Source organism: Diaporthe citri, assembly GCF_014595645.1.
Source record: "Diaporthe citri strain NFHF-8-4 chromosome Unknown scaffold_5, whole genome shotgun sequence".
Taxonomy (NCBI): domain Eukaryota; kingdom Fungi; phylum Ascomycota; class Sordariomycetes; order Diaporthales; family Diaporthaceae; genus Diaporthe; species Diaporthe citri.
In genome coordinates, this window is record NW_025064850.1 from 2,707,422 (window position 1) to 2,730,730 (window position 23,309).

A 23,309-nucleotide genomic window follows, 5' to 3' on the forward strand; every position below is an offset into this window, starting at 1 on the left:
TGGGCCAAGCCCCTGCCGCTGCAGCTTTGAGGCTCCGGAGCTCTGTATGGAGAGATGGGGGAAAGCTTCTCATTCAGTTGTGTTCGTCCATACCACCCACACCCACTGTCTGCACGATCTCGTAGTCCATCAACCGGCGCAACCACTACCCCAAAACCTGGGTATATCGACGAGCACCTTTCTGGGAATGATACCTCGAGGGCAATTTTCCCAAGAACACACGCATTCATCACTCAAGACTACATCACCAACAATGCCGGCTCCGACCTACATCATCGGCAAGGTCGCTGACCCGATCTTTGCTCTCTTCATTGGGTTGTCTGCAGCAGCAACGAGGATCAACCGCGAGGAGAAGGACAAGGGCAGGTCGACGTCTGAGACAATCAACGCTGGTCTGAGGCATGTGTGCTTTCTCCTCATGATGACTCCCGGCTCGCCATGCCCCGTTGAAATTCACATGTGCTATAATCACATTCTGACCCTGTACAGGAGAACGGGTCTATCCAAGCATAATTCATAAACCACTCAACGCTGGGATCGATTCATTCTGGCCTCTTTCATGAGTCAGGACTGACATCCTCGTACGAGGGAGATCTGGGCTTGATCGTCTCAGATGAGATGCGCAACGTCTTACACCAGTGACACCGTCGACGAAGACGCCAGTTATCGAGGCGCATACGCCCACGTTTTAACTATCATTCGGCAAATCACTACCCCTTTTCGATACGCTTGAGCCTCGAGAGAACAGTCCTTACTTGGCTGGTTTGCACTCCAGCTTGGTCTGTGCCTGGGTGCCTGTGGATCTGCTTGCCTCATCCGCTGAAGGCTGGGCCATACTCTTTCTTCATCGCCTCCCGCACCATCTGCCCGCAGAGCTTAGCCGTGGGGTTTGTGCTGACCGCAAGACCTTTGGCCACTTCGTTGCCATATCTGCCGCCCAAAGCGAAGTCCCGCGAAGCGGCCTCTTCGAAATCTATCTTCTCCCAGCCAGCCTCGGCCCTTTCCTGGTCGACATTCAGCACACCGCCCTTGGCCAACATCTTCGATGTCTGGTGGTAGATTGCCGCCCTCTGTGTGTGTGCTGATGACAAGGTTCGTGCTGCTTGCCGGGACAAGCGTGGATAAGAGCCGCTCGGGGTGAGGAGCGAGATGCAGGTGTCAAGGTCCCAAAGTGTTCGTCGAGCCGCAGACCGTCTCTCATCTGAGTCACAATCAACAACAAGGGGACTGTCGGATGGTTCTAGACCCGACACGAGCATGCCATCACCATGTAGGCGACGAGTCGCCTGTGCCCGGTTGTTCCTGGCGCTGGCGTATGACGGATTTGTCGACACCAGCTCACTCAAGCCAGCAACGCACTCTTCATACGTCTTCAGGAAATCAAGACCGGTCTTTGGTCCCGGCCCAGCAAGCTGGATCTCTGCTTGCTGGACTGTCAATATCAACCGCCGTTCTTCCGTCGCGATCCGCTCATATTCAGTAACATCGGTGATATGAGGATCTTTGGGCAGGGTCTCGTCCACCTGGACCACTTGGGAAGGGTCAAATTCGGGGTCCTGGATCTTCTCCCTGTTGTTTTGTCGCGGTCAGCCTCTTATATGACTTGATCAGTGGGAAAGCTCGGCGAGCTATCCAGCACAGCTTACAGAATGTTGAGATCTCGAGTGCTTAGGGAAACAGAAGCCATCGTGGCAAGCGGTTCCCAGCAGACGGTTAATTTGGGACTTCACTCCGGGGCACCTTGCAGAGCAGGTTTCGTCAAGTTGAGCATAAGCAGATCCGCAACACCTCGAACGATAGCTCTATCTGTGCGATACAAGATGGATGCGGCGATCTTGAGAGCTCGACTCAGTATTGAAGGACTGGAGACGTCAGGAACGTGGTGACCGCTCAGCAATGGCAGCGATCAATGACTGGAAACAACGGTTAAGTGGAATGTTCAGCTTATTTGCAGTCGAATAATCGCAGATAAGTCGATCTGGACAGCACGCCTGCTCCACTCTCCTTGTTCCAGAACTTATTCAAGACGGACAGACTACTCGTTAAACTTCCGGCGTGTCCTGGGAGGCGAGTGTTGCTCTCGCTGCAGTAATCCGACCAGCTAGGAGTTGGAGTTGGAGGGGCCGATTGGACATTCCGAGCGCGGCAACCGTCGGATAGCTCGCTTTGCGACGGCTGCTGCAGGGCACCCTCGCCTGTCGGGCCAGTTCCGCGCTCCGCGTCAAAGGACGGAACGGCCTGTAAGTGTCGAGCAACTCGATAGAGTTTGTTTGAATGCAAGCCGTTGAGTCGTCATAGTCACAGGGCGTGAGTCCTTGGACTATGCCGCTCGCGGGTATACCGGACTCGAAACGTCGGCTTATGATGGCCAGGCCGGGCGGGCGAGCGCTCACAGCTGCTGCCAGCTTCCCGGGCCTACCATCGCTTAGGAATATATACGTGCTGCTCTTCACCCACTACCTGGCCTGGACATCTGCGGCCATTGTTCTATTCCATCAAGCTTCCACAAGTGTTCATCTCAGCAGCTAAACTTGGTTTGGCTCCTTTGTTCCTCACTCTTCCCCTGCCAACTACAAACATCTATCTACCTTGATTGATATCGGGCATATTACAGAGAACCACTCTGAGTGATAATGAGCCCGTCTGCCATCAATGACAGCCCACGAAACTCGGTAGCCTACCATAACAATGGTAGCGCTACGTCAACACACACAGATGCGGACTATGCTGTCCGCCATCCCCTCCCCAGCTTCAATGGCTACGACCATGTGACCTGGTGGGTAGGCAACGCTAAACAGGCCGCCGCATACTACTCAACTCTCTTCGGCATGAAGCCGATAGCCTACCGAGGCCTTGAGACGGGGAGCCGGTATTTCACATCCCACGTCGTCGGCAATGGCGACGTGCGCTTTGTGTTCACGTCCCCAATCCGTTCGGCCGTCCACCTCCCCGAGGATGAGCCCATCTCAAAGGCCGAGAAGGCCCTCCTCGTCGAGATGCACGCTCATCTGGAGCGACACGGCGATGCCGTCAAGGACGTCGCCTTCGAGGTCGATTCCGTGGAAGGCGTGTACAGCCGCGCCGTGGCTCAGGGCGCCGAGTCCGTCCAGCCCCCGGTTGTCCTGAGTGACAAGGGCGACGCCGGCTCCGTGACCACTGCGGTGATTCGCACATACGGCGACACGACGCACACGCTCGTCAGCCGAAACGGCTACAAGGGCATCTTCCTCCCCGGATTCCGTGAGGCGAAGCTGCCCACTGCCACGGTCGCCCTGCCGGACGTCCAGATGGCCCGCATCGATCACTGCGTCGGCAACCAGGACTGGGACGCCATGGTGGCGGCGTGCGAGTTCTACGAGCGGTGCCTGAGCTTCCACCGGTTCTGGTCCGTCGATGACAGCCAGATCTGCACCGAGTTCTCTGCGCTCAAGAGCATCGTCATGTCGAGCTCCAACGAGGTCGTCAAGATGCCGATCAACGAGCCGGCACTCGGCAAGAAGAGGTCGCAGATCGAGGAGTACGTCATCTTCAACTCGGGCGCGGGCGTCCAGCACATCGCCATCCAGACGCCCGACATCCTGTCCACCGTGTCCGCCCTGAGGGCACGCGGCGTGCAGTTCATCGACGTGCCCGCCACGTACTACGAGACGGTCTGCATGAGGCTCAAGACGGAGAAGAGGAGCTGGGAGCTGCAGGAGGACTTCGAGGCCATCCAGAGGCTGAACATCCTGATCGACTACGACGAGGGCGGGTACCTGCTGCAGTTGTTCACGAAGCCGCTGATGGACCGGCCCACCGTGTTCATCGAAATCATCCAGCGCAACTCCTTCGACGGCTTCGGAGCGGGCAACTTCAGGAGCTTGTTCGAGGCGATCGAGCGTGAGCAGGCGGACAGGGGAAATTTGTGATTTTGACGCGAATGATCTTGATCCCATGCGTGGCAGCACACGCAGTAGCATACAGCAGTAGCGAGATTGAAGCACACACCAGCTTTTTTTTTAATAGTTCATTCTTTTCAATTTGGACCTAGTCCATTTTCAAAAACCGTTTTCCGCTCGTCCTTCGTCTATCCATTAGACCTGCCCTCTCATGTATGATTACAACATCGTGACCCCGGAGCATCAAAAGCAGGCTCTATCCAGCGCCTCGTGAAGTAGTCGGGTTTTGCTTCGCCCAGAACGCCGAGGGATATGATCCAGACTCCTATACCTGTATCTTACAAAATGGTATCAAAATATTCTCTGTTCCTCGGGAACCCGCACTGGAGTCTTCTTTTTCTTTCTCTCTTCTTCCTCGGTCTCTAATCCAAGATCATGTTTCCGTTGGCATGCGTGACGCCATTCTCGGCTGCATCCATTTCTGCCTCCATCTGAGCTGCTGCTCGGGTGTCGCTCTGGCACCCAGGGCAGTTGTGGACAATCTCGTGCGCAAATACGTCGCAGTCGATGCAGAAGTGGTTGCCGCACACCTCACAAGCGTATCGGCCGCTCTCGCTGATGCCCTTGACCTTGTCGCCTGCAGTCTTCTCTGGAAGCTCCCTGCCCTTGCCTCTCGATTTCGGTGCCTCGGGGAAATGCGTCAAGCAGGCATAACACGCGACGGACTTGTCGGCTTCGCTCCACGGGACTTCGACCCAGTTCCGCAGGGGGAAGAGATGGTGGTAGGATCGTGCCAGATGGGTCGAGAGAATCAGCGTTAGGCCGCACGCGGGACACTCCGCTGGCAGACGGCACACTTTCGTTGAACATCGCGTGCAGAGGTACCCATCTCGGCAGGGCTTGTTGTGACAGGCGCATAAGCTAATCGCGTCTTTCTTCTCGCTGGGGGTACGCCCAGCGCCGTCCACGCCATCCTTCGGGCCTCCACTTGTTTTGGCTGCGTCGGCAGATCCTTTATAGTATTCGGCTTTCGTGCGTGAAGGGAACCCCATCATCAGCAAGCTGGCATTGCTCTTCTCCGTCTGTCGGGTCACCGGTGGGGTGGTACTGGCCAGGAATAATTCACGAAAGTGCTGCTCGTGCATCGCGACTGAGTAACAACTGGCATCGCCTCCGTTGGTCTTTGAGCACAGATCGGCGCAGACGGCTACCTGCGCAGCGAGGCCGACGACGGACACCCGTATCTGGTCTGCTATCAGGCTTTCGATGGTGTCGTGTATGTCACCAGGGTCACTGGAGAGAAGAGCGCCGTAGACGATGAGGACTTCGCGAGTTCCGTGGGAGGGCGCGTGACTAGATAGACCCAGCATGTCAGTTGGGAACCTCTAGACCAGGGTAAGACGAACATGGAACCTACAAAAGATCGCCCCGACACATCTCCAGGGCATTCTGCAAGCTCGGGTTGCCTCTAGGCTCGAACTTTTTCTCCCAGTGCCTCAGCCAGTCGATGTGGTCTGCCGGGTTGCCGCTCATCTCGCTAATGTGCACGGCGACACCGTCGCGCATGGCAATGATGCCCAGCTGCGAGATGGGGTTCTGCTCGAAGTACTCCCTCACGAAGTCCACGGCGTAGTGCATCATGAGTATGTACCGATTCGGGAGCAGATCCTTCTCGAGCATGGCAAAGGACATATCCAGGACCAAGACCATGTGCCGTATGATGCCGCGCTGGAAGGGGGTCGTGTCGCGCAGCAGGCGGCGTCGCTTCTCGGCCTCGAGAAGGGCAGTGAGGGAGACGTTGCCCTCATCATCCTCTGGGACGTCCCATGTGAACTTCCCTTCCTCCCAAGCCGCGCGCTTCCCGTGCTTGCTCTTGTGCCCACGTTGTCGTTGGCCGCGGCCGCTACGGGAGGCGGCGGCAGCGCCCCGTTGGGATCTGGCGTCGCTGGGACCAGCGCCGTGGGTGTGGCCTTGGCCGCTCGTTACTTGGTGATCGGCAAAGTCATCATCAGAGAGGCCCTCGATGTATTCGCCGTCGCTATCGTCGGCCATGTCGCCGCTGGGTAAGGGGTGTCGCAGTCGCAAGGGCGCGTGCTGGCGCGCACACGGTGGAGGGAGTGGTTTCCGCGGGGTTTGAGGCGGCTGTCTAGACCGTCTCTGAATCTTCCATCGTAGGGGACCGATCACTGAACGCTCCAGTCTTAGTAATCAAAAGCAGAGAATCAAGGAAAGTGCTAAAAAAGAACGACGCCGGCGATGTTGAGGAAGGTTGCGGGCGTGCACATGGACGAGCTGCGAGAAGATCGGCCCTGGAGGCGGTTGCTTGCAAGTGGGGCGGGATGTACCCGGTACCATACAGCACTACGAACTGCACATTTTAGACGGATAAGTCAACGACGGCCAATGACGTCTCACCCAAATAAAAGCCCCTACTTTTTATGAACGGCTTCACCCAAAGGGAGGAACACATGCTCTCTTGTGTACATGGGCAGTGTCAGTTCTGCTACAAGACTTTTAAGTTGTCCTTTTTAATCCAGACTTTCTTCTCCGGGGTAAATCTGAATGATAGGCTCAGTACCTGCCTTCAACAGCATCTTGATCGTTGTCGTACCTCACGCCAGTCCTGTTGGAACCTACACGTATCTTTGGAGATGTTCACAATGAGCAGAGCATACTTAGAGGCGAGGGTAACATTGAATCAATTGCTTGAAAGACAACCTCCCTGGTCACGACCTGCAGTGAATAGGCATCCTGTGGTATCACTCGCCACAGGACATCCATCCTCCTGTACGATAGACTGCTACGAGATATGCTGCCGTAGGATATCTTCCCCTGGGATAGTCTGTCATAGGATACCCTCCCATGTGCAAAAGATTCGAATTCCTCTCACCCGTGTGTATCCTTGGGTTATCGGTTGGGATTCATGTCATCACAAATTGCGTAGAAGTGCATGGGCACGACCCTGCGCCTCGGAAGAGCTCTTCGATGCTCTTCGATGTTACTGCGAGTCTTCGGGAGGTCATGCTGCATTTTGAGAAATGTTTTGCACGAGGTAACTCCACGTTTGAGTTGGCCCGTATCATATTGTTGAACGGTGTATCATTTCGAGTGCTATCGCCAAATTTCATCATGGGTATGCTGCTGTCATGTGCTATCTAAAAAAAAAAAAAAAAAGAACTCATTTCGACATTATGTTATTAGGTGAGTGGCTTCGCTCAACTCTTCCAAATTTGTCGCATCACGACACATTGTCTATGGATAGCTGGCAGGCATGGGCCAGTCATCTTCCGTGATAGAGGACCAGAAAACCCAGACCATGACCACCGAAAGTAGAGTAAAGAGGGTCTGGAACAATGCGCCATCGATCTTGCCGTCGGTTCCGTTGCAGATGTGCGGGCTAATCGCGTAGTTGAAGATTTGGCCAAGTGCAAAGAGGACAGCGGCCAGAGTGAGGTAGACCATGGGCCTTGTCTCGCCCAGCACTCGTAAGACCAGGACGGTTTCGAGGACGTAGAAGGCGACGAGGAATATCAATGGTGCCAGCTGGTACAGCACGTACAGCGCAATGTTTCGGTAATTGGGGCCTTCGTAGCTCGACTGGAACTTGCCTGTCCAATTGAATCCCGTGTCGAGAGCAATGTAGCCCGTGCCAATCAGCAGCACGGTTGCAGATGCCAGGATGAGGCCGAGCGACAGTGGCGTACCGTCGTCGATGAATTTGGTACCCGACGACGGCGTTGAGCATCAGCATCCAGGTGGTCGCAATGATGAAGCCGATGTGGATACCAGTGAAGGCTATCCGAACCGTCGAGCTTAGCGGGAACTCTCCGACCGTGAAGATTTCGCAGATTGAAATTACGATATAACCGACGAGGAATAATTGCATTTCCCTAGAATCGATGTCAGTAACGCGAACCTGCAGAGAGGGAAGCGAGAGGGCCAACGGAGGGAGTTAGGAGTTTGGCAGGAGTGCAGAGACTGAATCCGAGTTGGAACTCTTTCAGTCTGATGCCTCTACCCTCCTGCCTTCTCCTACCCTCGTTTCTGCCATTCTCTGAAATTCTACCCGGACAATCAACGTACCTCCTTCCGACAGCCGCCTTTTTGCGCTCAGAGCGCAGAATTAGGTAGATGGCCGTAGCAATTGCGATGCCACATAGTAGTATCGACCCCAGGTTTCCCAGCCTTCTCCCGCCGCTCAGTGGAATGCCCGTGAGTTCGCAGCCGCCCCATCCTCCGGTCTGGTCGTGGCTGTTGGTGAGCAAGTTGCACACCGGGAGCGTGGAATCGCGACAGAAATTGCCGAAATTCCCAAATTGCGTCGAGCCCATTGCGTCGGTTCTCGAGGTCGGTCAGCCAGGAGGGCGATTGGCGGTGGATGGGATGTTGTCGCGACGGCGAGAAGGTCGGTATCCTCGTTTTGCCCGGCGGTGAGTGGGAATAACCAGGTGATCTCGTAATCGCGGGTCGAAGGCGGGATCACCAGACACCTCCGAACCGATTTGTTGACAATAGTATGATCAATCGGTTACCTCCTGACTGGTTGTGGCCACTGCGATAACCGGAAAATCTCCTAGTCGAACGTTGGCTTGAGTGTGCACAGTAGAATAACCAGGTGGAATAGTCGTTCTTTTGGCCCGAGCAAGGCGGTGGGAGAGTGTCCTTGCCCGTCAACTGGGGGGTGGGTCGCGGGAAGGCTGGAAGGAACCTACAACAGGAGGCGCCTTCCTTCTTTTTACTGGGCAGGTTGTTGTGTTTTTAGTGGCAGGAGCTTGGGGGCTCCACCACCAAGGTTACCTGGGCGGATTCCGGGTGGCGTGATTGGGCCGCTGGAGGGCCGACGGGGGCCTGGCGAGTTGCACGCGGAGGTCGTCGTCGGGGGATTGACCTTGGTTGTGGAAATAAGAATTTAAGATTATGCTGGGCCTAGCAAGACTCTGGACAACCAGTGGCGCCTGGCTGGATGGCAATGGTGTGTGGGTTGACGATCCTGTGTCGCGAGTGACACTGACATCAGTGCGCACCGGCGGGAGGGACGGGCGTTTTGTTTTGGACGGCTGCCAGCCTTGGAATGCAGTCGACGATGGCTGGAGAGGCGTGGTGAGGGAGCGGGCGGGCGGCAGGTGGGTACCTGATTAGATATAAGCAAGTTTGAAACAGCAGACTGACTGTGTGCTCTGCCAGCGCTAACAGCAGCGATGCGACGGGATCGATGGGCCTTCGCAGGTGTGCGCTCGTCGCTCGCCCATCCCGGATTTGGGTTGGCGATCTAACTATAACTACGGTATTAATGCCTGGCAAGCAGCATAATATCCAGCATGACTGAGCATCCCGCGGCCGACAGAAGCACTGACCATTGATTTGATTTGACCTTCATGCATGATGAGCTGGTTGAAATGGCCGTGAGGCTGGACAGCGCCCGCGACACCATCCCTGGGCACATCTTGACCTTGACTTGTGCCGAGTTTGGACGACCGTCCTTCTCCTTCTCCGACTCGATGACCGCCCTGCCCGTCGGTACTCACACTGCACTCGCCGATGTTACCTTCCCGTGATGGGAGGCAGCAAGGGCAAGCAGGTATTTTGTGCCTCACCATGCTCATGTTCGACCCTCCGCGTGGCCCCGTGCAAGCCAAGGGAGCTCCTCAGCCTCAGTCAGACTCGATCACGGCATTCCCAGCTCGGGCTCGAAGTGTCTCGGAAGCCAACTACCTGCCCCTCGACTCCGGCTGACAGAAGCAAGGGACGGTGGCGCCAAGATCCCGTCAAGGACCGCCACCTTCACCTTGGAATTATCATTTACTGTCGCACATCGAGCACCCGCAGAGATGGGGATACTGCACCCTGTCCCACGTCGGATATTTAAACCCTTGGTTTGCCCTAGCCTCGGGGCTCGTCTCACCCCCGCTGCCCTTTATAGCATCTCCCTTCATGTTGCCATCCGTCACCCCGACAGGCACCAACACAAGGCCCAGTCTGATGGCCGAATCCCTCGTCCGAGCTTCTTCTTCCCTCCCGCTAGTCACGCACGCAAATATAGCTTAGGCGCATGCAGCCAACCTGCCAGGCCTGCCAACCTGCAGCCCGAATCTGGGGCCGCAGGGCCGCCGTGTCGTTTCAGCCACAGCCACACGCACCTACGCCTGCCACGACGGCGCGCACTTTCGCTCTCGGCTGCGTTGGCTGGGCGCTGAATCCTGTTTTGGCTCGAGAGGTCCCGTGCCTTCGCAACCACTCGTTGCCTTCTGGCGACTTTGCTGGCTGCTGATCACTGCACGGCTGCAGAGCCCGTCCAAGCTGAAGACAATGCTCGCTCGTCTCCTCACCACTGGTGTTATTGCAGGCGCGGGCCTAGCCGTTTGCCACATGCTATTCATCTTTCAACGCAACGGCCGAGATGAAGCTCGCTCTATCTAGGTGGTGAACGCGTCCCCTGGGGCGGTGTGCTAGTCCCTAGCTGGCTGCCGTTCCGAGGACTCCCATTCCGCGACGCCCATCTCGAGTCTTTGGCTCCGACCCGAGGCTAGCCCCCCTTCTGAACGGCGCGCCTACCCGAGGACGACTCAACGGTTGGCATTCACCGCGATAGTGCAGTTCACAACCGGCTTCTGTTGCGTAGATGGTCCTTGAATTGTTTGGTGTGTAGGGGACGGCCGCAGATTTCCTCCTGGCAGCGAAAACGGAACCAAGAACGTAGACCGCAGGTCCTTGTGCAAGTCGTGCGTGTTGACGACACTTAAGATATGGCAGACAGATGTCATGCAGGCGTCGAAATACTCACGTCGAAATGAGAGCACATGGCCAGACATTCCAGAGACTTGCTGAAGAAGGTTGAGGGAGATCAGCATCCGGTCCTTCGTGATATAGCTGCCTTACACAGCACGCCCAGCTCTCGGATTTCCCGATTCGGGCTGGGACACTCTGCTCGTTTACCCTCGGCCTCACACTGGACGCTTTGGCATAGTGTGCCCATTGAAGATAGGTGATTTGCCTAGCAATATCCCGTGAACTCCAGGAGTGCTTTTTCGCTGGGGCGAAAGGGCATCGATTATCCAAAAAATTAAGAGCATACGAGAATCATACTTTTCAGCGCAACACAGTTTGTCAGCACCAATGGCTGAAGTTGGCGGTAGAGTATCAATATTGTGGCTTGGATTGAAGACGCAGCTTCGTGAGTGTGAAACTGGAGGAAGTTCGCTGTCTTAGTAAGACCCGAGTCTCTGTCCGTCCCATCGGATCTCACGCGACAGTTCATCTCATCGCCAGGTGTGGTGTGCGCGCACTCAAGCTGCAGGGCGCAAGGCTCCAAAGTCAGCTGCGGCAGTACTGGCCCTGTTCACTAGGCTGTGTCTACCCTCAGCTGAGCAACGGAGGCCCGTATCACGACTCAAAGTGTGGCAGGTACTACACGCAAGATCTCACTCGCTCGTAAGTCCTGTGGACGGATATTTTTTCCCTCGGTTCAGCGCCGTAACCGCGGAAGGATCGTGATGGTTCCTTCGAGATCTTTGGCGATGCGAGGCGATGCATCGTGCGTGATGTCCCAGCAAGGCGGCAAGGTGGGTTAGGACGGGGTGGGTTTTTTTTTATTTTTCGACGAGAATCGAGCCCGAAGCAGCCTGGACCCTGAAGGGTTGAATGCGGGGTGGCGTCATTGGGTCTGGGGTTGACGGCGCTGCCAACCTGTGATCTCGAACGCAACAGGCCCATTGCCGGCAAGAAAGAGGGGAGATGGAGTAAAAAAAGGGTCTCGTGGGCAGCCGCTCTTACACATTTCCCCGGACTCGAGGTCATCTGCCTGACTCTTGGGCATGCGAGACTCCACATGCAGCACACAGTGAAGCCAGCCAGCCCGATGAGCAGTCAGTCAGTTGTTCGCCTGGAACGCCGCGAGGAACCGTCGAGGTACCGCACAAACAGGACGGCCGGTGCAAACTCTGTTCGCGCGATCCCCTGCGCTGGGAGGGCGCCACGATGGTGGATTTTCCCCCATCAGCATGGATACCTAGGTAGGATGTCTAACCGGTACTGTGCAGTGCTCCAGGACTGGGCCTACAGGCCCTCGGCCCAAAAGATAAGATGAGAGAGTACTGTGGAGCGATGACAGCACCACACAGCTCTAGGTACGGGACAACTGGACGGACGGGTGGGCCAGGTTTTGGATGGATGCGCAGCACGGTAGACAAAGGATCGATGCCAGGGCCAACAGCTTTCACGATTAGACGTGTGGACAACCGGGTCAAGCAGGGCCGGGCCAGGCCAGGTCTCTCTCTTTTTTTTTGGTTAAACAGCCGCACACGGTCAGTCCAGGGACCTTGATGAGGCTGAAAGGACTCCTCAGTGGCCTCTGCTCTCGGCCTGTTGGAAGAAAAGGGGGTCGAAGGAAATGCACCTCGTCTCATTTAGTACTGTACTGCAAATAGAGTGTGCGCGGGTGGAAATGATCAAAGCTACATGGGGGCGCACCGGGCTCAGGCGGTGGATCGGCGTACCTCTGTATCGAACCGGCTGTGAGATCGGCGGATTGCCATGCACTATTATGGGCCCAAAACCCTCTGGCTCTGGGCGAGCATCCTTGAACCTTCAGAAGACGGGCGTGTCAAGTCAATAGGGTCCGGGGGGATCTTGGACAGCTGAGAAGAAGCTACGTACGATTGTTCACCGCAACCGCAACACTGCACCTCCGCTGCAACGCCGATAGCATTGCACTTTGCCCTTGCACCCGCCCCCCTTCCCTCAGGACTTCCCGTACGGCAACTGCAACTTTTCCTGGTCTGATCCGACCCGATTTGATCTGATAGCATAGTACATGCCACTGTACGGCCCCGTCCAGAGTCAGACGCCGAGCTAGCCTCTCTCGCCTTTGCTGTGTCATTCGTTCGCTCCTCTCGCCCAACCCCCCAATCCAGCATCCAGCCGGTTTTTTTATTTTGTTGACAAAAGAGGGTCATGCCGTATGCCTTTCTCAACCTCAAGGACAAATACCCGCCCGTCGTCTAACATCCCCCTCCGCACCCTCGCTGAGTCCTCCTCCGGCTCCGCCTCGCGACACAACCAAGACGAATCGACGTCATTCCTGGGAGCCCACCACTCCGGCCACCGCGTTGACAAGCCCGGCTCCGACTCGGACGACGACACCGAGAGCTGGGTCTCGACCGGCGACATTGGCGAGCAGATCGACGCCGAGGACCCTCTGCGCGCCAGGCTCAACGACACCCTCGATGAATCCGCCCTCGCCGGCCTGAAGCACCTCCCAAGGAACCACCCCCACAAGGAGAAGAAGCACGTCCGCATCCACGAGGACCCCAACCACCACCAACGCCGCTCCCACCGCCACTCCTCGGGGCAGGCTGGCGTCGTTAATAAGGAGGCAATAGAGATCCCCGAGCCCATCTCCCGCAGACCGTCCAGGGCCGCACGCCTTATCTCTACCATCATGCCTAGCTCAAAGGGCTTCACGGGGAAGCCCCTGATGTAGGTCCTCGCCGCGCCCTCGCGCGTGCCATGCCTGTGATATGACCCAGAATGCTGACGATCCAAACTTGCCAGTTACTTCACGAGTATATTCGTATCATTAGGCGTGTTCCTCTTTGGATATGACCAAGGCGTGATGTCGGGCATTATCACGTAGGACCTTATCTCCCACATCCCCCCCCCTCCTCCAAGCCTCGTAGCTGACCGGCGTCTTCTCCCCCAGGGGCCCGTACTTCCGTGATTACTTTCACCAGCCCTCGAGAGGCGAGATAGGCACCATGGTCGCCATCCTCGAGATCGGTGCGCTGATATCGTCGCTGCTGGTGGGCAAGATCGGAGATATTATCGGCCGTCGACGGACGATCCTCTACGGGTCCATAGTCTTCTTCATTGGTGGCGCCCTGCAGACTTTCGCGACAGGCATGCCTATGATGATGCTGGGCAGAATCATTGCTGGTTTGGGCGTTGGCTCTCTGTCGACCATCGTACCAGTCTACCAATCCGAGATCTCGCCGCCCCACAACCGCGGAAAGCTGGCGTGCATAGAGTTCTCAGGGAACATCATTGGGTACACGACGTCTGTGTGGGTTGATTACTTCTGTGGCTTCATAGAGAGTGACGCCTCGTGGCGAGTGCCTCTGTTCATGCAGTGCGTCATGGGTGGCCTGCTCGGGATTGGAAGTCTCGTCATTGTCGAATCCCCAAGGTACTGTGGACCCCAATGCCCCCACTCGCTGCGTCTTGCTAACACAACTCAGATGGCTTCTCGACAACGACCACGACGAGGAGGGTATTGTGGTCATCGCCAACCTCTACGGCGGCGGTGACATACACAACCCCAAGGCCCGCGACGAATTCCGTGAGATCAAGATGAACGTCCTGCTCCAGCGCCAGGAGGGCGAGAGGACGTACAGCGATATGTTCCGCCGCTACAAGACCCGTGTGTTCATCGCCATGTCCGCGCAGGGTCTGGCCCAGCTCAACGGCATCAACGTCATTTCGTACTATGCGCCCTACGTGTTTGAATCTGCCGGGTGGATTGGTCACGATGCAGTGCTCATGACTGGTATCAACGGCATCACCTATTTCCTGTCCACAATCCCACCGTGGTACATTGTCGACACATGGGGTCGTCGGGTCATCCTGCTCTCTGGCGCGGTTGCCATGACGATATCTCTGTCATTGATCTCGTATTTCATCTTCCTTGATATCAGGGCGACGCCCACCTTGGTCGTGATCTTTGTCATGATCTACAATGCTGCGTTTGGCTATTCGTGGGGCCCAATCCCTTGGCTCTACCCGCCTGAAATCCTGCCGCTGAGCATCCGGTCCAAGGGCGCGTCACTCTCGACTGCGACCAACTGGGCGTTTAACTGGCTAGTAGGAGAGATGACTCCCGTCCTGCAGGAGTGGATTCAATGGCGTCTCTACCTCGTGCACGCGTTCTTCTGCGCCGCCAGTTTTGTCATTGGTAAGGAGCCCTGCTGCGAGCCCCATGGCCCGCCCAAATTTGATGCTAACTCGACACCACAGTATACTTCATTTACCCCGAGACCAGCGGCGTCCGCCTCGAGGACATGAACTCCATCTTCGGCGACGCGACGACGACGATCGGCACCCCTGCCTCGGCAGGTACCCCAGCATTCGGGCCGGTCGATGGCTCTCATGTGCGCGCGGGCTCCCCTGTGCCGTCCCTCGACATGCGCGGCCGGCCGCTCCTGGCGGATGAGCAACCGTTCCCCGGCCTGGATGTTGACCCCCCAGCAGTCAACTTTGTCAACGGACGGCCTCAGTACGAGTCCGGGCAGGCGGAGGGCGGCGTGGCCGGCTGGCTGTCGAGGGTCGTCGGCCGTTCGCAGTCCCGCGCGCGGTCGGGCAGCGTGTCCAACAGAAGCGGGAGGTATCAGCCGCTGGGCAACCAGGATGACTGAGGGTGTCTGTGCGAGACGACCATTTACAATGGGCGAAGCTGAGATGGCTGGGAAACATATCATCATGTATACTTGGGGACGCGGCGATAAACTTTTGCAGAATACGGGCAGAAAGACGGCAAGTCGCGGTTTTAGACATATTGCATACTAGAAGGGAACAGAGACGCGACGAACGGGTTGTTATGCTTTTCTTCTTTCTCGAGAATCTCATTGGGTGATGTGAGCGCGCAAAGAAGGCACACGCGTGCTGTGCGTGCGTTGTACGCAATGTCAATATTCAAATGTTTTCATTCAAGAATAGGGCGCTTGGTGATGTAGAAAATGGTGCTGCTGGTCACTTCAGTAGTACGTGTGTTGATAGTTCAAGTCACCGGTTCTCAGGGAGCAGACGGCATATATGGATGTGATTTGCTTGCTCGTGCACAAAGCTGTGATCGACCTTGAAAGGCGCTGGGATCATGTTGTCCAAAGTAGAGCTGGGCCCTCCAACTCAAGTGTGCACCCACTTTCATGACAACTATCCGCGGGACATCTGCCCGCGACAAGCCACATCGCGTGTTTTCCTTCTGCGAAGTTCTTACCGGGTCTCTTGTCCAGATGACGCAAGTCATAGCCCTAACATCCATTGCTCAACTGGGTGCTTGCCAGGTATGTTCTCCTGTATCACCAGAACGGTGTTGTTCCTATGTTGGAATGATTGTCATATCAAAAATGCAAGGAAGGAATGGGTAGGGTAGTCAGTGTCACAAAGTAGGTGAGGACATTTCGGGAAGAATGGGTCTTGGCGTGGTCAGTCAGGAGATGGGTATACCGAGACCTACTTCGGTATTGTATGAGCTGTATGCAGTGATAGGGGTGTCCTATAGTTTGGATTTGGTACACGATTGAATAAGTCAAGCATCATGTTCTTGCTGTTGCCTGCGCTCCTATGATTTCAACATCCAAAATGCGTAGGTATTTTCAGGATTCCCCTGGCAGCAGACTAGACTGCTGATATCTTTCCTCTCAATGCTCTTCAACTTTAACTCCAGGCTCGCTAGCATCCGCATCCGCTCCATTCCTCAAGCTAGCAAGCGGGTCGGAAGGCGTCCCGTGACTTTCCCTATTGTCCATGTCCATACCACCTTCTGGTTCGCCGGGTATCTTTCCCGGGCCATCATCATCATCATTGCTGTCGTATCTGCTACTAAGCTGCTCCATCTCGCTCCCGCTGCTGTTGTAGCCGGCGCGGTCGATTTCCTCACTCAGGGGCCGGAAAAGGCTCGCAGCTATCCCTGCTGCTGCAGCTGCCGCGTATGCCTCTCCTGCCCCAGGATCATCTTGGTGCTGCTGTGGTTCCGGTGGCGGTGATGTGGTCGCTGGCGGATCCTGTCGTCCCTGTCTGAAATCCATGAACTCTGCTAGAAACAGTGCCGCTGTGTGTGCCAAAGACTCGAGCGCCTCGACTTTCCGCCGTCGAAGAGCCTGTCTTTCCTTCTTCAAAAAGGCATCGGAATCCAGACTTGGAGTCTCTCGCCCTTGATCTGTTCGTAACGGGCTAGTGAGTCGTTCCGGGTCCGGATTTACGCGTTGAGGGCCGTTACTCTCGTGGTCAGCCACAATCCGCGCACTGCTCTCCCTCAAATTAGGCTTATTGCCGGATGCTTGTGCCAGCGTCCCATGTGCTGCCCCATGTCCCTTGCTGTGGTCTCTACTGTCGCTGTCTTTTTTCTTGTTTGTCGGCAGCCGGCTCCTCTTCTTCGGTTCATTGACTTTTGCTGGGGATTGCAGACCAATACCGACCATGGCGCGAAGCGCTGGGCCAATGGCCGCTTCATACGCAGCCAGCACGGCGATGTTCTGACTCTGGAGATTGTGAAGTGGTTAGCTGATGTTGATATATGTTCCTTTGGCGGCAGGACAACGGCCAGCCCGGCCGCCCTGCTCTGGTTACTCACGCCATCGTGGTTGTTCACTTCCTCAGCAGCTCTCATGAGAGCCTTGACTGGCCCCACGGCCTTGGGCGGTACCTAGTCCACGTCAAATGAGCTATATGTCCTTCTAGCTATATATACGGGATTATCTCTCCGGGGTTCACTCACAAGGCAGCATGACACGTGTGATCCAACACACTCGCTGCATCTAGAGCCATCGCCATGTCAGTATGCTCTCAATCACCACAAATAATGGTTGGAATGATTCACCTGCTACCAGTATATCCAGGCCTCCCGTCTTGAGAAACTGGTAGACAAGAGTTTCGATCAGACACGAGTTTCTACATAACCCACGACCACCAGAACCGGCCACATTTCATATTGGCCAATTAGGCAAACAAAGAAATTGCCGTTCCATACCAAGTGCATCGTGGCATGCCCATTTAGGATCGTTTGCCAGTCGACGAGCGCAGTAGACGCAAGGCAGAACTCTTGGATTGCCCCTCCTCCGTTTCGCCGCCACCTACACCGAGTTCAGCGCAATCCCTATATTAAACGAAGACGGTACTTACGCCGTAGTTGGACCTCTTTGGAGGTGATTTGCGTTTTAATGCCAGTTTCCCGGCGACTCAGTTCCTGGGATACGGATGCGGGGGCAGTCACCTTGGTTGGTTGAATATCGCTGGTGACAAGAGGGATATCACTGACGACACGTTCAGGGGACACTCTGCTCTGAACACTTCGTGATGGATCAATCAAAACGTCTGCATTGTTGAGGACAGTCTCATCACTGGCCAACTGATCGGAAGAAGAACCCTCGTCCGGATCCTGACGCGACGGTCAGCCAAGGCATTTGCTCTATGTAAATCAAGGGTGCATTTCTAGAAGCAGCATACAATCTCTTCTTCTTCCTCGATTGGCGGAGGCATCGCTTGTTCCTCTTACGGGAGGATTGAGGCAACACTTCGATGACTAACACGCAGGATTAAAACACAAAACAAGTCGCTGGTGAAGGGCCTCGCCGTGGGTTGAGTGAGCTCGCGCTACAGCAAACTCACGGGAGCAGGTGGCCTGTGCACCGAGGTTATGGTGCGCGATAACGCCGACTTTCCAAAAACCCCCTGCACCCCTACGGGCATACCACTAAATCACATACCTAAATAGTTAATAATGAAATAATACACGATTAATTAATTAACGCCCCTGTAAATGCATATAAATAAGTGTAAAGGAGCTAATTATTTAAAATATAAAAATAAAAGTAAAACTTACTTTTTTTTAATAAAAAAAATTATTTAATATTTTAATATTCTTTTTTTCCCTTTTTTATAATATTTATAATACTTATAATTATTTAAAATTAATTATTTATATATAAAAATATATATTTCTTAAATTTTTTTATTAAAAATAATTTAATTTTTATAAAATAATAAAAATATTTATATTATTAAATATATTTTATTACTTTATATAACTTTATTAAAATAATAAAAAATATATAAAAGTTAATTATTTTATAATTTTTTTATTTTTATAATATTTTTTTATAATTATATATATAATTATATATTTAAATAATTAAAATTTAATATTTTAATTATAAATTTAAATAAAAAAGATTTAATTAAATATTTTTTATTTAAATAACTTTAATTATTATATATTTAAGCTTTTTAATTTAATTAATATTAATTATAATAATAAAAGAATTATATAAACTTTAAATAAAATAAAATATTAATAATTATTTAATAATAATAATAATAATAATAATAATAATAATAATAATAATAAATAATAATAATAATAATAATAATAATAATAATAATAATAATAATAATAATAATAATAATAATAATAAATAATAATAATAATAATAATATATAATAATAATAATAATAATATAAATAATAATAATAATAATAATAATAATAATAATAATAATAAATAATAATAATAATATAATATAATAATAATAATAATAATAATAATAATAATAATAATAATAATAATAATAATAATAATAATAATAATAATAATAATAATAATAATATAATAATAATAATAATATAATAATAATAATAATAATAATAATAATAATAATAATAATAATAATAATAATAATAATAATAATAATATATATAATATAATAATAATAATAATAATAATAATAAATAAAAAATTATATATAATATATATAATTATTTTTAAATATTTTATAATTAAAAAAAGTTTTATAATTTATAATTAATAATTTTTTTATATAATTAATTTAAATATAATTAATTTATTATTATAATTAATATATATTAATTTAATTAATATTAATAATAATTATTTATAAATAATTATAAATAATAAAATAAGTAAATAATAAATTTATATTATTATTATAAATAATAATAATTATTAATAAAAAAATTATTATAATTAAATTATAATATTTATATTAAATAATTAATATTATATATAAAAAATAAATAATTACTAATATAAAATTTTATTTAATTATATATTATTTTTTATATATAATTAATATTTTTATTTTATTTTAAAATAATTAAAATTATAAAATATAAATTAAATATAAATATTAAAATAATAATATAAATATAAATATAATATTAAATATAAATATTAAATATAATATATAATAAATATAAAAATAAAATATAATATAAATATAAAATAAAATATAAATATAAATATAAATATAAATATAAATATAAATATAAATATAAATATAAATATAAATAAATATAAATATAAATATAAATATAAATATAAATATAAATATAAATATAAATATAAATATAAATATAAATATAAATATAAATATAAATAAATATAAATATAAATATAATATATAAATATAAATATAAATATAAATATAAATATAAATAAATATAAATATAAATATAAATATAAATATAAATATAAATATAAATATAAATATAAATATAAATATAAATATTATTAATTAAATTAACGTATATTAATTAATAATAAATTAATTATATTTAAATTAGCTATTTAAAAGGAAAGAAAGTTATAATTATAAGCTATAAAATCTTTCTTTAGCTATAAATTATTTAAAAGTAATTATATATTATTATATATAACCCTTGCTTATTAATGCTTTAATGTTAATTACTTATAATATTTATTATATTTAATATTATTATTTCTTTATAATATATTTATAATTATATTAATAATCTTTAATTAAGTAATTAATATATGTTTTTAAAAAGTATATAAGAAAAAGAAGTTAAATTAAACATAAAATTATTAAGTTTAAATTTATTAATTAATGAAATTAATTAAAGGTATGCATTTATTTAATTATATTAAATACTTATAAAAAGTAAGTATATAAAAAAGCTTAAGTTATTATTAAGGGGTTAAAGGTTAATTATTTTAATAATTATATATAATAAATTATCTTAATTACGTTAATTAATAAAATATAAATTATTATTTTTATTATATAAATATTTTATTTATAATATATTTTATAAACTTATGCTTTTATTATTTATAATGCTTAAGTTAAATAATGATTAAATTAAATCCTTAAATTAATAATATTATTATTTAATTTCTAGCTTATAATATACCTTAATTTAATTTAACTTAAGCTTAATTTTATTTAATCTTTATAATTAAATAAAGATTAATTAATTATAAAAGAAAAATAAATAAAATAAATTATAAAGATTAATAAATAAAGTATTTAAATAAAAAAGAAAAGTTAAATATAAGGAATTATTAAGAAATTATTTAATATTAATTAAGTTAATAAATAAAAATATATATAAAATTTATTAATTTAGCTTTTATATAGTTGGTAATAAATAAATAAAATATATAATTAATTTAGCTATGGTATAAAGGGTAAGTTATAGCAAAGTTACAACCTTTCCTTATTTAATTATAAGCTAATTATAATAATTTATATGCAAGGCATGTAATTACTAGCTGGTAATTAATTGGCGTTAATTAATAGCTATTATTAATAAAACTAGTTTAAACCTTATATCTTTAAATTTATGCATTGCTTGCAATGCATTTATTGCATAAGCATATTGCATATAATGCTTATATATATTATTTTTATATTAGCAATCTTTTATATATATATATGCAAACACTTTAAAATTATGTTTTTCCTTTAAATCATTGCTTAGCTAATTAAATTGCTTAGTTAATATAAATATCTTATTCTTTAAAGGGCTATAAGGGGCTAAGTACTTTATAGCTATTACTTTAATAAGTTAAGTGTAAGTATTTAAGTGCGAGTATTTAAGTGCAAGTATTTAAGTGCAAATATACCTAAACGTTTTAAGTGCTTAAATTACTTAAATCGCTTAATTAAATTGTTTAATTGTTAATATTTTAAAACTTTAAAGTATTTAAATGCCGTGCTTTAATTAATTAATTATTACTTTAATAGCTTCTTTCTTTTTATTATTAAGTTAGCTAAGGTGCTTAAGGGATAAATTAAGCTTAAATTAATAGTAGCTATTGCCATTATATCTTTTAATAAGGAGGAGGTTATTATTATTACGGAAAAGGTTATTGCTATAAGGCTTGCATTAAGAGCATTACCAGCTAAGAAGGAGGTTATAATTATTAAAAAGGAAGAGGAGGTATTAATTAAAAAAAAATGTTAAGATTATTAACATTAACATTATTAGCGTTGCTTGTTAATTTATTGTAATAAGTATTAAAAATATATGCCTTTAGCTTATGCTTTAACTTAAATATTAAATTATATTATTAGCAAACAACGTTTTTACACTATGCATTTATAGCTTTTATAAATAACTTTATTATTATAATAACTTAAGGATTTATAAATGCTTATAAATACCGCTTAAAGGTAGTTGCTTTTAAAGGGTTTTAAGGAAGAGTTAAATAGCTAAGGGGTAAGGGCTTTCTTACAGCCAATAGCAGGTATTTATCATTATTATTATTAAGGTAAATCTTATAAAGATTAATTATAAGGTAAAGAAAGGAAAGGAGAAAGAAAATATTTTTTTGCTATGCTTATAAGCTAATAACTAGCTTTTAAACTATTTATTTATAAATAATAACGCTTAAATGTTATTACTACTTAATAAATTAACTTATATTAATTTTAAGGCAATTTATGCTTAAGATTTTATTTAAGGGCGTTAATAAAAAAGGCATTAAAAAAAGGGAAGATTATGCTTATTAATTAAATATTAATTATTATTAAAAGGTAAATATTTTAAAGGTTTAATTAAGTTATTTATATAATTAAACTTGTAGTAAATCTTAATTATTCCCTTTAATAATTTTAAGCTAACTAAGTAAATAAGATAATTACATTAATCGCTTATTTTTATTAATTAACACTTTAAAGTATTTAATTAAGCGTATTAATTAAATATGTAAATCGCTTAAAAGAAACATTATTTATTAATACTTTAAAGTATTTAAGCGCCTTATGCTTTGTTAAGTACTTAGGGGGTTTTTAAAAAATTATAGGCCTTAAGGGTATTATATGAGTGCCTTAAGGGGCGTTAATTGCAAATAAGGGCTTCTTAAGGCAGTTATAAGCAAGGGCGTTAACAATTAAGGGTGCCTTATAAAGGGCTTTTAAAAGTATTGTAAAGAGGGCTTTTTAATATGCTAATTGCAAGTAAAGGTGTTAGTAATTAAAAATATTGCAAGGAGGGCTTTTTAAGCTTTTTAAGGCTATGCATTAATTATAAATGATTTTTTTTTACCACGCGCCTATAAATACCTATGGATAACTTTATTAATTAACTTAAGGTTTTGTAAATGCTTATAAATGGCTTAAAAAGAAGGTTCTTAATAATATATAATTGCATTTACTTAGGAAGGTTGCAAGGAATTAAGGATATTATAAGGAAGGCTTTTTTAATATATTGTTTTTAAGTATATTTATTAAAGGGGTTAAAGGTTATTTTTTTATACTTATAAATGCTTATAAATAGCTTTTTTATAAGGGTTTTATACTTATAAATGCTTATAAATAACTTTCTTAAAATTATAAGTTATATTATTTATAAATACTTATAAATAACTTTTAAAAACTTAATTATTTATGCTTATTA

General features: G+C 46.8%; 8 protein-coding genes across 8 annotated transcripts; 3 read left to right on the forward strand and 5 right to left on the reverse strand.

Annotated features, from left to right (window-relative positions):
- Positions 1 to 253: 253 nt before the first annotated feature.
- On the forward strand, positions 254 to 513 carry INS49_011365 (uncharacterized protein; the record flags this gene model as incomplete). Its single annotated transcript, XM_043172083.1, has 2 exons — positions 254 to 403; positions 490 to 513. 2 exons carry the CDS (start codon positions 254 to 256, stop codon positions 511 to 513), a joined length of 174 nt encoding a protein of 57 aa, XP_043023828.1.
- A 299-nt stretch (positions 514 to 812) lies between these two features.
- On the reverse strand, positions 813 to 1,687 carry INS49_011366 (uncharacterized protein; the record flags this gene model as incomplete). Its single annotated transcript, XM_043172084.1, has 2 exons — positions 813 to 1,569; positions 1,647 to 1,687. The coding sequence occupies 2 exons, from the start codon at positions 1,685 to 1,687 to the stop codon at positions 813 to 815; spliced, it is 798 nt and encodes a 265-aa protein (XP_043023829.1).
- A 946-nt stretch (positions 1,688 to 2,633) lies between these two features.
- On the forward strand, positions 2,634 to 3,908 carry INS49_011367 (uncharacterized protein; the record flags this gene model as incomplete). Its single annotated transcript, XM_043172085.1, has 1 exon — positions 2,634 to 3,908. The coding sequence occupies one exon, from the start codon at positions 2,634 to 2,636 to the stop codon at positions 3,906 to 3,908; it is 1,275 nt and encodes a 424-aa protein (XP_043023830.1).
- A 392-nt stretch (positions 3,909 to 4,300) lies between these two features.
- INS49_011368 (uncharacterized protein) lies at positions 4,301 to 5,930 on the reverse strand (the record flags this gene model as incomplete). Its single annotated transcript, XM_043172086.1, has 2 exons — positions 4,301 to 5,231; positions 5,296 to 5,930. 2 exons carry the CDS (start codon positions 5,928 to 5,930, stop codon positions 4,301 to 4,303), a joined length of 1,566 nt encoding a protein of 521 aa, XP_043023831.1.
- Positions 5,931 to 7,130: 1,200 nt separating this feature from the next.
- Positions 7,131 to 8,209, reverse strand: INS49_011369 (uncharacterized protein; the record flags this gene model as incomplete). Its single annotated transcript, XM_043172087.1, has 3 exons — positions 7,131 to 7,486; positions 7,542 to 7,768; positions 7,962 to 8,209. The coding sequence occupies 3 exons, from the start codon at positions 8,207 to 8,209 to the stop codon at positions 7,131 to 7,133; spliced, it is 831 nt and encodes a 276-aa protein (XP_043023832.1).
- A 4,625-nt stretch (positions 8,210 to 12,834) lies between these two features.
- On the forward strand, positions 12,835 to 15,283 carry INS49_011370 (uncharacterized protein; the record flags this gene model as incomplete). The annotated part of the gene is made up of 5 exons (XM_043172088.1): positions 12,835 to 13,352; positions 13,428 to 13,505; positions 13,576 to 14,058; positions 14,111 to 14,823; positions 14,886 to 15,283. 5 exons carry the CDS (start codon positions 12,835 to 12,837, stop codon positions 15,281 to 15,283), a joined length of 2,190 nt encoding a protein of 729 aa, XP_043023833.1.
- Positions 15,284 to 16,288: 1,005 nt separating this feature from the next.
- INS49_011371 (uncharacterized protein) lies at positions 16,289 to 17,256 on the reverse strand (the record flags this gene model as incomplete). The annotated part of the gene is made up of 2 exons (XM_043172089.1): positions 16,289 to 17,128; positions 17,221 to 17,256. 2 exons carry the CDS (start codon positions 17,254 to 17,256, stop codon positions 16,289 to 16,291), a joined length of 876 nt encoding a protein of 291 aa, XP_043023834.1.
- A 383-nt stretch (positions 17,257 to 17,639) lies between these two features.
- Positions 17,640 to 18,125, reverse strand: INS49_011372 (uncharacterized protein; the record flags this gene model as incomplete). Its single annotated transcript, XM_043172090.1, has 3 exons — positions 17,640 to 17,719; positions 17,769 to 18,024; positions 18,093 to 18,125. 3 exons carry the CDS (start codon positions 18,123 to 18,125, stop codon positions 17,640 to 17,642), a joined length of 369 nt encoding a protein of 122 aa, XP_043023835.1.
- Between the last annotated feature and the right edge of the window lie 5,184 nt (positions 18,126 to 23,309).